Source organism: Strix aluco, chromosome 6, assembly GCF_031877795.1.
Source record: "Strix aluco isolate bStrAlu1 chromosome 6, bStrAlu1.hap1, whole genome shotgun sequence".
NCBI lineage: Eukaryota > Metazoa > Chordata > Aves > Strigiformes > Strigidae > Strix > Strix aluco.
The window spans coordinates 5,510,233-5,524,258 of record NC_133936.1 but is presented as its reverse complement, the minus strand read 5'-3'; the positions used below and the strand labels follow the sequence as shown (position 1 = coordinate 5,524,258).

General features: G+C 36.4%; 1 protein-coding gene across 4 annotated transcripts in view; it reads left to right on the top strand.

Moving 5' to 3' along the window:
- Window positions 1–14,026, top strand: part of ARHGAP15 (Rho GTPase activating protein 15) — a 326,436-nt gene that overhangs the window by 45,283 nt on the left and 267,127 nt on the right. For all 4 annotated transcript variants that reach the window (XM_074828524.1, XM_074828523.1, XM_074828525.1 and 1 more), the window contains 4 exons: window positions 319–393; window positions 4,137–4,198; window positions 6,819–6,906; window positions 12,871–12,960. In XM_074828524.1, the coding sequence (XP_074684625.1) occupies window positions 319–393; window positions 4,137–4,198; window positions 6,819–6,906; window positions 12,871–12,960 (315 nt within the window). The remainder of the gene's footprint in view (window positions 1–318; window positions 394–4,136; window positions 4,199–6,818; window positions 6,907–12,870; window positions 12,961–14,026) is intronic.

Genomic DNA, 14,026 nt, shown 5'->3' with positions numbered 1-14,026 from the left:
CTGATGAAAAAGTCATAATTTAAAATTATTATTATCAGTTGGTTAATTTTTAGGTAATTTTGCTAATGTGACATCACAAAGAAACACATTTATACCAGAGATGTTTAGAGTATAGTAGCTCTACATTTCAAATACACAGGGCTCAGAGGAACACCAGTTTTCACAAAAATGCAGTGCTGAAGGAAATCAGGTTTCCAAAATTCCATCCAAAATATGCTGTCAATGCCCAGTAATTAAATTTGTTGGTCCATCTTTACCTGTGTGTATTTGAATCCTCTCTGAATTTAAATCCTTGATTTTTTTTTTTTTTTTTTTTAGGTAAATCGTCATAGAAGAAATCATTCTCAACATAACTTAACGCTTGCAGACATCATTAGTACACAGGACCACACAGTAAGCAATTGCTCTATAGAACTGATAAATCACTCTTCCTATTTTAAATGTTTATAATGTAAATGTTACACATGCTTTACTAAAGAATAAGTACATGAGACTTTGGATACCTCAAGACGTTAAGGCATTTGAGGGGCTTTGATTAATCAATAAAAAGAATAATTTTTTGAAGGTACAAAGCAATTTATAGAGCTTGACTTTGTTGTTGATTCAATTGTACTAGACTGATGTTTCATTGGTATTAATACTTGATATAAAGGAATGTGACATGTCATTGTCCTGTCTTTGCCCATATTAAGATATTTTTAATATCAATTTTTATAAATAAAAGTTATCATGAAATTTAACAATTTTCCTTGACATTAAAAGAACCTAGGGGGAATAAGAAGCATAGAGGTTTTCCTATCAAAAGAAAATGAATATGCAAATACAAATTCATCAAAGAAATTTTGGTATCAGTGGTATTTTTCCTACACAAACTTTTCAGGATTAGGTAGGTTCAGAAGCTTTGAATTCTTCTAATTAAGAAAACTATAGAACCTATATGTGATATAGTAAAAATTACTTTTCCTTATAGTTTGAAATACTTTTAGCTCATGAAAGTCTTTTTTTTATTATTTAGAAACTCAAATATTACACATACGTACTTTCATCTTTAATATTCTTCTAAAAATAAATAAAAAACTCCAAACAAAATCCCACACAATAATTCTACTTTCTTATTTCTATGCTGATTCTTCAGGGCATTTTGGGTCATTTTCTCAACCTCTCATATGTTGAAAAGGTGCAGGAAGGGCAGCAGCTTAATAAAAAATGATATTTAGTGAGACAGAAACAACAGAGTATATCATTAAGATATATTCGGTATTCTTTTTACTATAATATCATCCATTTGCAGAAGTATTGTAAGATGATCTTGAGCTATCTTGGAAATATTTTCTTGAAAACAAGGAGAACAGAAAAGGGGATATTAACAAATGTTAAACGAAAGGCATATAGCACCCCAAATAGAGGTTATAAAAATATTGGGGTCATCCTAGAAATCTTTTTATTTGTCTTTGTGGTAAAGTTGTTTTGTAATTCCATAAATGCCCGTTGTACTACTTACAGAGGAAAATGTGCACGTTGTCAATTAATGAAGACCATGCTGATTTTTTTTTAAAGGGAGCATCTGTACTAATTCAATTAAAGCAATATATATGAAAGTTACTTTGCTTAGCACTGAGAGGTCTCATATGAACTGAAGATCTTGTATTTTTGAGCTGTTTAATTTAAATCAAATGGCAGGTTTGAGCTATGTAATTTAAATCAGGATATTTATATGCCCAGCATTTGTTAGTGGATTTGCTATTCTAGCTCAAGACGATTATAAGGAAAATATGACTGAGAAGCAACATTTTCATCTGGAAGCACATTCAATTTTTAACTTCCCAAAATGTAAGGACAGAGGTGATTTAGATCTGATGTTTAAAATCACATTTGCCTTTAGTTTTGGATTGGTTAAAATAACAGTTTGGGAAGGGTGGTTGGTAAACTTTGAAAGCATGAGATTTTTGGGTCTGATTCAGAGAAGTAATAAACAGCTTGAATGGTTAGCCAATGCTCCTCCCAATTTCTGTTTCCAGATGGGTAGAAATATTAAAAGAATAACCTTTCTCATATGTTACTGGGCATCTCTGGCCCTGGCCAAGCACCAGAAGTTTTATGCTACAAAAATGAAGAGTTAGAATGGGAAGAAAAATATTGAAAGATGTAAAATAAGTTTGATTTAAAAAAAAAAAAAAAGTAGGCGGAGATTGGGATTTAAGTCTTATTTTAGCTGTAATAATTCATCCATCTATCACTAGATAAATAGTGACACAACTCTGCACAATAATGCCTACACACTTTCTCTCTGGGTTTTCTATGGCAATGATATACATGACAGGAATTTGCATGAATTAAGTACAAATTATAGAAAATGGACACACTAATCCTCATGTACCCATTTGAGATTGTCACTTAAATCATTGTCCACAGACCTACAGACCTTTTCATATGTACAAACAGATATTTACAGAGTATATATTTCATTATATGCTGTATATGAGCAACAGACAAAATCTAAGGAAATAGTTATCGTGATATTTTGTATAATCACAATAACAGATATGTTTGATTTAAAAATCCTTATGTTGCATGTTAAAGCATGTTTTATTGCTATTTAATGGTTTTGCAGATGGCAAAAGTCTATTGAAATTGTTACAAAATCTCCTTGTGACACAATTGACTGTAAAGACCACGTGGTGTTTCTAATATCCAAGTCAGGCACTGACTCAGTAGTGTTTGAAAGGAAAACAAACCCATTCTGAATCACAATTTTTCTTCTTTTCCCATTACTGACACGGTTGGGACATCCTTAGCTAATGAGACATGATGAGATGGCAGGTCAATGGGTTTGGCTGAAGACCAGTCATCTTGTTGTGTTTGGTTTTTAATTTTTAAATATAAATTTACACAGCCAAAAATAACCCCTATCCCTAATTGTATATCACAGCTGTACAAGGGATGTTTCAGCAGATCATAGAGAACCAAGTGTCTGCAAGGGCCTCTGGCTTAAAAAAAGTGTTCAGAGATGTGGAGCAGCACAAATTAAGAGAGAGAAATGTAAACAAAAGAGCAAGCCTAGGACTTGCTTCTAATGTGTCAAAACTGAAGCACAATGTTGGTACCCTACAACCAGGTGTCTCAGACTCATGCATACCAGCAAAGTCCTTAGCCTGTTCTGACATCACAGAAGAGGGACCAGGTTTCAGTAACAGTAATAGCAGTGTATGGAATCTACAAAGGTGACATCTGGTTGCTAATGTCATGTCCTGCTTGGTATAGGTAATAGCTAAGGACTTTGCCTTTTTGGGTGTGTTTTGGAAAACGCACAACACAGCTTTGTTTTCTCTCATTATACATAGTTCCCATTTCAGCTTGTATGTTGAGAATTGAAATAACTGTCCGATTTGGTTTTCTGCACCATATTATGAGATCATTTAGTTCAGCTGGAAACTTGAAGAGAAGTTCTCCCTGCATATGGACGCGCACACTCCAATGAACTGTGACCTTTTAAGGGCTGTGAGGGCTGAGTGCCTCAATACTGAGGCTCATTCAAAAGGCAGCACAGCTTAAAAGCATGATGCATTTTAGCATCTTGCATGAGCCTTGATTTCGTGCCAGCTCAAAGCAAAATGTGGCACCTATGAAGGCAATGTAACTTTTCCTGTTCTACAGATATTTAATGTTTCTGTGACATTGGTTACCCCTAAACATGACTATCTTTAGAAGATAAGAATCAAGAACCTTTTACAGAAGTATGGTGTGTACCTCATAGCTATCAATGAAACATGTACTCCTGCGACTCAATATATGAAATGATACCTTGACATAATTTACTTGCAATATATTTTCAATTAATTATTTTTTCACTTATAGCTAGAAATTTTGCTTGCATTAAAATGAGTTTCTTCTAACTCAACAAATAGAATATTATTGGGGTTTTTTCAATATTAATAATGTGTACTAACTGACTTCAAACATTGTTTGCAAATTTTCAAAAGAAATGATGGTATTGGAAAAAACAGGTGACTAAACTGAGAATTAGTGATAAAATGTTCCCACACTAGAACAGCTAGATGCAGACTCTAATGAATGTATTAAGTGGATTCCTTCTTCTGAATTAATGCTATGGTTATGTTCTTTTCTCTTTCTTGTAGGTAGTGGAGAAAGAAGGATATCTTCTAAAGGCTAAAATAGCAGATGGTGGCAAGAAATTAAGGTATTATCTGTAAATGTTACAGAACTTATCAGCTGCAAAATTCAGAGTTGATACATGTTTAAGTATTTGTAGTTATTATCGCTGCTAATTGCCATTGTTTCAGTGTTAAGCCAATGTATGATTACAGCCCGAGAAACCAAGTGACAGCAGACAATGGGCTCATTGCATGCAATTAGCATGTGTCATGGTTAGCCTCTGTATTATATATATATAAAAAATACACGTTTTAAGGACCAGGTTAAGGCACTAGGCAAAACAATAGTACATTTTCCAGCAGGCAAACTTTTGGTGCTGATTATGTGCTTGAGGGATCAAGGATGTGATGTAGGAACACACCATGTGGTGATGCCACAGGGATGCCAAGACAAGATTATCAAAAGCGGTCAGCACTTACTCACTCAGCACTGTTTGCGTTGAAAGTAATGTGAATATTAGTGCTGCCTTTTATGGAAGGATTTGCTATGGTTTGCTGTATTTAGATGCTTGTAAAGGAGTAGCAGTGATGCGACTGGCACTGTATGTTACCAACGAGAATGAGAGAATAATATGAAATACTATATTTTCTGCCTGGAGAAAGGAGCCAAGTAATAAGTTCTCATACCTATATAGTGCTAAACAATAAGGAACCTAGAAATGCTCGTTGAAAAAGGTCACCTAGTCCACCCTCTCACTTGAAGCAAGAACATTGTCAACACTTGATCAAGCCCGCTGCAGCTGGGTGCCATCAGAAACTGGTGTAACTTGCATTTTGGGGAAAGGCATTGAAGTCAGTAATACTCTATCCCCCACTTTTGACAGTGGCAGAAGTTTCTGCAGAATGTGCATGTGAACGTGCCCAGACATGGAGTGTTTTACCTTCCCAGTGCATCGGGTGCCCTTAGCACAAAGCATCGCCATGGCTCGGCCTTGCGTGCGGGCTCGGCATGGGTGCAGGGAGGAAGCAGCGTAGCTCGGCCACTTGTATTTTTAAATAGCCCTGAACCATATCGTATTTTTAAATAGCCTCAGAGATTGCGAGCACGGCTGCAGCTATAACGTGCTGCCATCAGGTGTCCGTTTGACAGAATGCAAATGCAGCCGCAGCGCTCGGGGCGCCTTTTGCAGCCCCCATGAGTCGGGTCACATCCTACTGTTTCTTTCTCTTCCTCAATGTCTCTCTCTTTATTTTTTTCCCCATTAACATGACATAAAAAATGCAGTCCTATTTTCTTCAGATGTACTAATCTCCTTCACAGAGAGCTTCTTTCACTGTTGGCTCTTGTTGGCCATATTTTAGGGATGATCGTTAGATCATGCTGGGTGAAATCCTGCCCACCCTGAAGTGAGTGCAAGTTCCTCTGATAATGCCAGTGGCGTTAGGGCTTCATCTGTAATATTGGTTATGCGCCTTAAGCTGACGACTGAAACATATTGAATAGGAAAGTCATTAATAGAAAAACTGCCTGTTGTTATGCCTGATGTGCAGTTTGATGGGATATTGAGTGCAGCAGAGCTTTGCGATGGATCTGGAAGTGAGCATTGCGAAGACGACCGACAGGCTTTTAAACTCAACAAAGTCAGGTTTTGCTAGAATTAAAAATGGGTGTGTTTGAGTTAAGAATACCCAAATAGAGAAAACTCAAAAGGACTAGGGAAGACAGAAGAGAGAGGAAAACAGCTCCTCCATGGGCCCTCTGTGACCTTACAGGCAGCTGCCTCCCTTTTAATACACTACAGCATACACGTGAAACAGCCTGCTTGTCACAGGCACTTTTGGATTTGTTCTAAAATGTTCACGTTTGTGATTTGTGTTCACATAAAGCAAAGAAATAGTGGGTTTATGAGTATTTTTGTAAATATCAGATGTTATGACCCCCAAACTGGAGAGTCAAACTTGAGATGTTGATCTAAAAATAGTTTTCTATGAGATCCATTTGTTTGTGATTATGTGGTGGTTTGAGACATCATGTTATATGTAATATAATAACATTTTCTTCTGAGTTGATTATTATGCTCTTCTGTGTCAGGGGACACTGTTTCACACATCCATGTGAATTTTGACTTTTCCCTGGCCCCGGCAGTTTGCCAGGTCTCAAGGGCTGTACCGTGAACTCCTGATGTTTCATGGTTACTTAAGCCTCTCTCAGATATCATTCTTATCTTCCTTGTTCACCTGCAAATTTTTAATTTAGAGAAAGGAGAAAGTATTTCTGATGTTTCAAAATAGACCCCCTGCTGAGCTCTGTATAGTGAGAGAGAAATTGCATTTTCCTTCTTGGTTCCATTTTAAGTATTAGTTACCAGAAGGGCACCAGCTATTTTGGGTCCTTTAAGTATATGTGAACTTTAAGCATGTGTGAATAATCCCACTATTTTCCTCTGGTTAAGGTACCATGGTGGAAAAGGAACACAGATAGGCTTCAAAACATGAGTGAGGAGAAGGAAGGCCTTCAAGCCTTGTTAGGCCACATTCAGGTGTAATAAAGATGGTGCAACTCCATCAATATTGGTGGAAGTGCATTGATGATATTGACTTCAGACCATTTTTGTTTCTGATGGGAAATAATTAAAAACATATAGAGCATCTTTTACCTCCTGCTTGCATGCCTTGCTATTTTCTTAATTTTATTTTATTTTTAAGGAAAAACTGGTCCACGTCCTGGATTGTTCTCACTGCTAGGAAAATGGAATTCTACAAAGAATCCAAGCAGCCGGCGCTGGCCAACCTGGTAGGTAATCAACCATCCAACATACTCGGCTTCCTTGCAACTGTTATTTCAGTATAAAAAGTTTGGTGTTTACATAAGATAAATTCAGACTGAGCTGGCAACCTTCAAAGGTTTGAGAGCAGCTGAAGGAAAATGCCTTGATAAACTTTTAATCAGATGTAGTGTATGAGAAGAAATAGGACTTAGCGTGTCCTTTATTAAGAGGTGCATTTTGAGAGTAATTGCAAAGTGAGACAAATGGTGAGTGACTATCCAGTAATGTGAAGGTAACACTTTAAATTAAGGTGCCATTTATAAATGCTTTATTCTTATTTATGAAAATGATCACTAAATGCAGCTACTTCCTCAAATAATGTATTATAAAGTATGTTATAAAATGCATTAGTAATAAATGCGTAACAGATGATGCGATGAGAATCTGTTGCAAAGGATATTGTGAGATGTAAATTGTATTAAACCATGTATGTGCATCTTTAATACATGAATTTAAGTTGTTATCTACCATCCTATAAAGTGGCTTATACATTAATAAATAATAATAAATTATTTATAAATGGCACCTTAATATAGGGTGTTACCAAAGCAGAAAACATTACAAGTTAGCAAAGTGATTTTTTATCGTAGTATAAATGTGACATCTACCATATCCTGCTAACCTTCCTGAATATTTCTATGACTCCATCTAATGCAGCTAATGCAATTTCTGTAGCCTGTAGTTACTACAAAGTGAAATTTGCAGTACCTTTTTATTGTGCCCCAAGGAAAGACGACCGATCTTAGTCTTCAGAGATGTGACAGCTACGTTGCGCAAGCAATAATGGCATGTATCCCTTCAGTGCTAGTTACTGCCGAGTTTGAGCCTACGAACCTGAATGTGGGCAACAAAAGGGGAATTTGGGAAATGTGTGACACTGTGGGCAGCGAAGGGACAGATTTGACAAAGCCCTGTTGTGAAAGGCTCTCAAGGCCTGATCAAACCTGCCAAATCTCATTGGCATGATGGGTGGCCACAAAGGTGCTCTCTTTGGCAGGAGTCACAAACAATAAGCTATTTTTTTCCATGGCAGGTGATACAAATCTTTTCTTCTATCTATTCTTGATCTACCAATGCCACCTGTCATAAAATCAGCTTTAAAGGACATCTTTTCATGCCTTGCTTTTCTGGAAAGAAGGTGAGGGTTGTAGCAAAAATAAAAACAATAGACAAAACAATAAAAGTAAATAAAGGGTGAAATCTGGCATGTTCTGCTTGTGTTTGTGCTAGTACAGCTGCAAAATACTACTTTTCTGCAGCCATGAAAACAGTATAGATTGAATTAATTTTTTTTCAGAATTATCTGTTTTTCTTAAAGTCGAATTTGTTATTTAAAAAAATAGTTTCAGGTGAACTTATTAGAACTAATCTGATAATTTACTAGCTTGCACTTCTATCTGCTACCTCTTCTCCTCTCTCTTTGCAAGCCCTCACCCAAATCCCAGGAGATAAATGGACTACTGGAAATTCAACATGCAGGAGATGTGATTTTTGTTCTGAGACTCCTCCACATCCTCATAAGCTCTTTGAGGATTTAGATACTAAAGTAGACCTGCCTGGAGAATAGGATTTTGGCCCAGATCTCTGTTGAACTCAAAAAATTAAGGTGTATTATGAGAAGGCGCCTTCTGAGGAGTCAGTCCCTTCCCCTGAAGTCTCAGTCATCACCAGTGTTTACAGTTGGTGAGATAATACCTACTGCCTTCTGCGTTAGGAAGAACACAGACGTATTGATCCCATATTTTGCTCATTATGGGGGAAAAAAAGTGAAAAGTGGGCGTATTTTTTTATTCTACGTTAGATCTGAACACTGAGTCTGTCAACGTTCACTAAGGCAGAAAAAGTTGATAAAGTTACATTTTCTGTCTGTTGCATATAACTTATATGAAATGGTAAATAAACATTGGGTAAAGCTTGAAAACAACAAGACCTGTCAGTATTCAAAATCTTACAACCCAATTTCTTAAACCCAAATTTCACACATCAAAAAAAGCTAAACTGGCATGTTGATCTCATCAGATAAAGGGAATGCAGTGCTTATTTCCTTTGTAAGCCATTTAACCAGATATAATTTTGATAGTGGAAAGGGAATAATACAAAAAGGATTCATTAGAAATAATTTGTTTACTGATTTTATTTTTTTATCCAGCTGTAGTTTACTTAGGAAAAACAGGAGCTCAACCGTTAATTAAATAATGCAATAGAGGCAATGTTCATTCACGATAGTATGACTTATAACAAAGGGGTTTTATTGTTAGCAGGAAAATGATGTGACTTAACAAAAAGATTAATGTTCCTTTGTATTATAAAGATATTAATTCATTAATTATTAACTATTAAATATGGTACATGAAGTGAAAATTTAGAATAAGACAGCATCATTATAAGAGGAATGATATTTCACAATAAAGGCAACAGGAGAGAGGGAAATGCAAACACATTCTAAACATACCTCTTTTTCTGATGATAGGATAACATTTAGAGGTGATTTAAAGTTATATTTACCAAAATCTTTAGTAATGTTCTAATGCAAAGAACTAGAAATAGCTAAAAGGAGTTTTTGTTTTTGCTTTGTATGATTGTAGATGTAGGACTCACTGTAACAACTTTCCTATTGATTTGCATGGAGAAGACTGGGATCCATAGCTTTCTGGTGAGGCTAGTGACAATATCTGGTATTATTATTAGCAATAGTTAGAGCACAATAATTAAAGCACACAGAGGAGAGATTCAGAAAATGAGCTTGTTTACAAATATTACTGAAAATGCAAGTTTACATCCCATGTAGCTAAATAATTATCTTTTGTTGCTGCCTTGATCATTTGTGGTCATGCTTTTGATACTTTTTTTTTTTTTTTTTAGCATTCATATCAATATAACTTGCTTTTTATTTTAAATTAAGGACATTGTGATCTAAAGGGATCACAGCTCCATTCTTTCTTACCATTGTTAAATTCTATTATCAGTTGATCTTTCTGACCAAAAGAAAGTAGTCTGTTTATTCCCTGAGATAGTTTATTCAACAGAGGTTATTTTAACCTCAGGTTATTAGCCCATCTGCAAAGTAATTTAGTGAGTGAAAATGCCACCGAAATCCATATTCATGTTTAGGAAGATTTCACTGTAGCAGACACTTGTATCAATTTACAGCGTAACCCCCCTCCAACAACACTGATATAACATAATTGCTCTGACTGCAAAACACAGAGCAAGGACGCTGAGTGCTCAGGCTTTCCCGATAACCTTAACTTACTCTCTTGAAGTGTCTCTGGGTAACGCTTAAACTGGGAAGCAAACTATGCAACGTAACCATGTTTAGGCCAGAATGAATTTCTAGGCAATCTTCCTGGGGTCCCTACGGATTCAAGCAGGGGTCCCCCTTGTGTGGAGCTCCCCAGGTGCTGATGTGCATGATGGACAGTTTCAGGCTTGATGGATCTGATGGTTTTGCTTTGTACACTATGCCATATCCATGAGTCTCATATGGTGTTCATGGACCCCTCATATCCCACTGTGGGCAGAATTGCTAAATTCTTCAGAAGAGAAGATTTCCAGTTGATTATTTTATATAGCAGAAGGGTGTTCAACCTTCCAACACCATGAGCTTGCATCCCATCTTTTCTGGAAAAGGAGATGCAAATACTTATAATTCTGTTTATTATGAAATCAAAGTTGTAAACAAATTCTAGTTTATTGCAACAACAAAATGAAACTGTGTGTGCACTGAGTGCACAGAGGAGTCCAAGTTCTGCTGCTGCATATATTTTTGTACAATCATAGAAATTAGAGATGGTAAAATACTACAGAGTTCACTATTCCATCTTCCTACAAAACTTCCCTGGGCTTTCCATTGTTTTTTCCTTACTTCAGTGTGAAATGCCATGGCAGTCTTCCTGGAGAAAATATTCTGTAGCCCAGTTCCCTTCACTATCAAGAAACTATTTCCTGTTTCTTTGTCTACATTTTAATCTCTTATTTTAATCTCATTACATGTTTTCAAAATTTCTCAACTATTTCTGCTGGTGGAATAAAGCTGCCTGTCTTTATTAAAGTATTTTCAGGCTCAGACTATCCTTTTGGGTAACTTTTTCAAAGAAAGGAAGGTGACCTACTTTGACATGGCTGTGTTGTGTGCTCATGATGGGTTAACAGAACTGCCAGCTCTGTGCGGTGCACACCTGGTCTTTCCATGGAGTCCTGGGGAGGAAACTTCCCTGGGGTATCTCCTGGCCAAGGAGAGTGATCTAGTCAGAGGAGGCACTATAGCCCTATTTATAAAAGTATAGTATACTGGAATTTATTTTTATTCCCCATTTGAAAATTTGTTTGTATTAATAGGTTGATGTTTGTCTAGATTTTTTTCAACTTTGTCACTTTTGCCATGCAAATATTAACTGATTAAATTTCACAACTTGATTTTACAAAGATGTATCAATACTGCAGTTTTGATCTGTTATTAAACATTCAGAAGGATTAAGTTCTTGTCAGAGTCTAGGCAGGAAGTCTGAGGCAGAATTGGGGGGAAAAATCCAAACCCTGCTCTTCTAGTGGTTTAGTCACAAGAACATCTTTTTGTTTTGAACAGCATATTTCTTGTATTTAAAAAATAAAAAAAATTAAAAAAATAAAAAAAGGAGCAAAGGCACACAGAACTGTCAGTTTTAGAAGAGCTGAACCATGGTGGTTTTATGGTTTGGCAAATGGAGAAAATAATTACAACTCCAGTACTGAAAGCTGCCAGAGACTCTGGCTGCAAATTACTTGATGAGGATACCTTACTCTGCTCCTTTTAACCTAAATAAGTCCTTTTCTACCCCTCTCAAAAGCGCTCTGGAGAACACACGCTTTTTTTTAACTAATAGCAACATCAGAGAAATTCAGTGAGCAATCTTTGGAAAGCTGATTATGAGGCTGATGCTGGACTGGCCACTGTTAACTTCTGTTAAGTCTCTTTATCACCAATGTCATTTTTCAAGGTAAAATGGCTTAAGAACAACAGAGCAAAAAAGATGCATCGAGGTGATTAATTACTTTATGTGGATATTACTCCATATCTTACCCAAAAGGGACTTATTAATGCTTTGTACTGTTAACAGTAGTATTTTTATTGTCTGGGATGTGCAGTAACCTAATCTACAAAGGCTACTCTAAACTACCTGGGCTTTGCCAGAACTACTGCACAGGCAGAGTCCCTGGAGAAGGAGCTTAGATGGCAAATGAGGATTATTGTGCTTTACACCAAGTCCCAGCAACATAAATGATACAGGCAAACAAATCTGCTCTTTGAATTATTTGCATCCATACGGAGGAGCTGGGAAAGCAGAGCTGTGTCACTCCGGGATGCACGGACTGACATTGTGACATAACAAACTGTGTGGAGCTACCCTAGTGTTGAGCTCTTTCGGGGTGTCACATGTGCCCTCGAAGCCTTTTTTGTTAGGAGCTAGAAATGATAATTTGTTTGGAGAGAGGAGATAGCTTGTCTTACAGATACGATGTATGTTCTTGTCTAATTTCTGTCCTTTCCAGCTGCATCAGTTTAAATTTGCACTTAGAAAACCCACAAAATTTTACCTTTAAACCCCATGGCTTTTCAAGAGGTTTTGCAAAGTAAACATTTAAAATACCTGGTCAATGTGTATGAATTTGTGTTTTGATCTATTTATATTAGACTGTTTTTTAAACCAGCTAATTATTTTTAAAATTATGTATGTAGTACAAGAACCTTATTTCTGAGTTAAGACACCTCAGGAGTGGTTATTTGATAATGCCAGGCAATAATGAACTCTTTTCAGTAATATCAGCAGCTGTGCTACAACAATCTGTCACCTGAACTTGATCTATTCTTGTTTTATCTGATACCTGTCCCCATTTGTGAAAAGTCAGGCCATATTCATGGTTGACTTTTTTTTTTTTTTTTTTCTTTCCAGAAACCAGGATATAAACCTGAGTGTGTGGATTTGTGTGGTGCTCGTATTGAGTGGACCTCAGAGAAATCCAGCAGAAAGAATGTCTTTCAGGTAAGAGGCAATGCATGCATTTCATTACTCATTTGAGTATAAACTCTGTTAAGTTAAGAGGTAGGTTTTATTTCCTTGATTTTAATAACTAGAGACTGATTTAATGCAGCATTTTTTCTTACCAATACAGGAATGTAACATTTTATCAAGCATCAGTTTACTATTTTTCTAAGAGAAGGATTTCTGATGAGTGAGTCTCCTAAACACTTGAGAACCTGTTGATTTATTGATTAATGCTCTATATTCAATTTGTTTTAAAACTTAGTAGGTAATTGCTTTGGGTTCAGGCCTAGAATCTTGACCTAAAGGACTTCCATAAACACAACTTCTCCAAACTGCTTATACAAGCATTGCTCCAACACAGTGTGGTTACTCTGTTTATTTTTATTGCTGTTCAGGGTCCTCAGACGGTGATGACCCAGGTTCATTTCTGGAAGGGGAGGGGAGGACTTTAAAAGCTTGACTCTGTCAAGGCCAGCATAGAAGGACATGTATTACTCATAGGACTATTCTTCATTGATGGAAAATAATATTATTTAATTACTCCATCTAAATCCCATTGAATAGAAAGGGAGGATCAAGGCCCAACAAGATGAAAGGATGAGAAAAGCGTTACTGCAAGGTTAACATTCCAAGATCTAGGGGCTAAAATAGTTTATTGCAACATCTTCAGGTTTTGGTCATAATCCAGCTCCCATGAATATCAGTAGAAAGGGGTATTTTTTTTGTTTCACTGAAAGTTGCATCAAACCACATCAAAATATTATTCTCTATGAACGGATTTTTTCCCAGAGTTCTAATGTTAAGAATTTTTAACAATACAAACAATAAAGGGAGGAGAGATGCAGAAGGGAACATGTTAGGGTCAAGATACTGTTAGTTACCAGATAGTCCTTTGGCATCATCACCAACGAAACATGCTGGAGGAACCAACTGTGCCTGGGTCTGGAGTTTAAGAAAAAAAAACCACCACACACAAAAAAACCCCTAAGGGACAATACGTGGCTTCTTGAAAAGAAATCTCTTCGGGTCAACTGGGTGTTACAGAGACTTTTTCAAGGTTTAT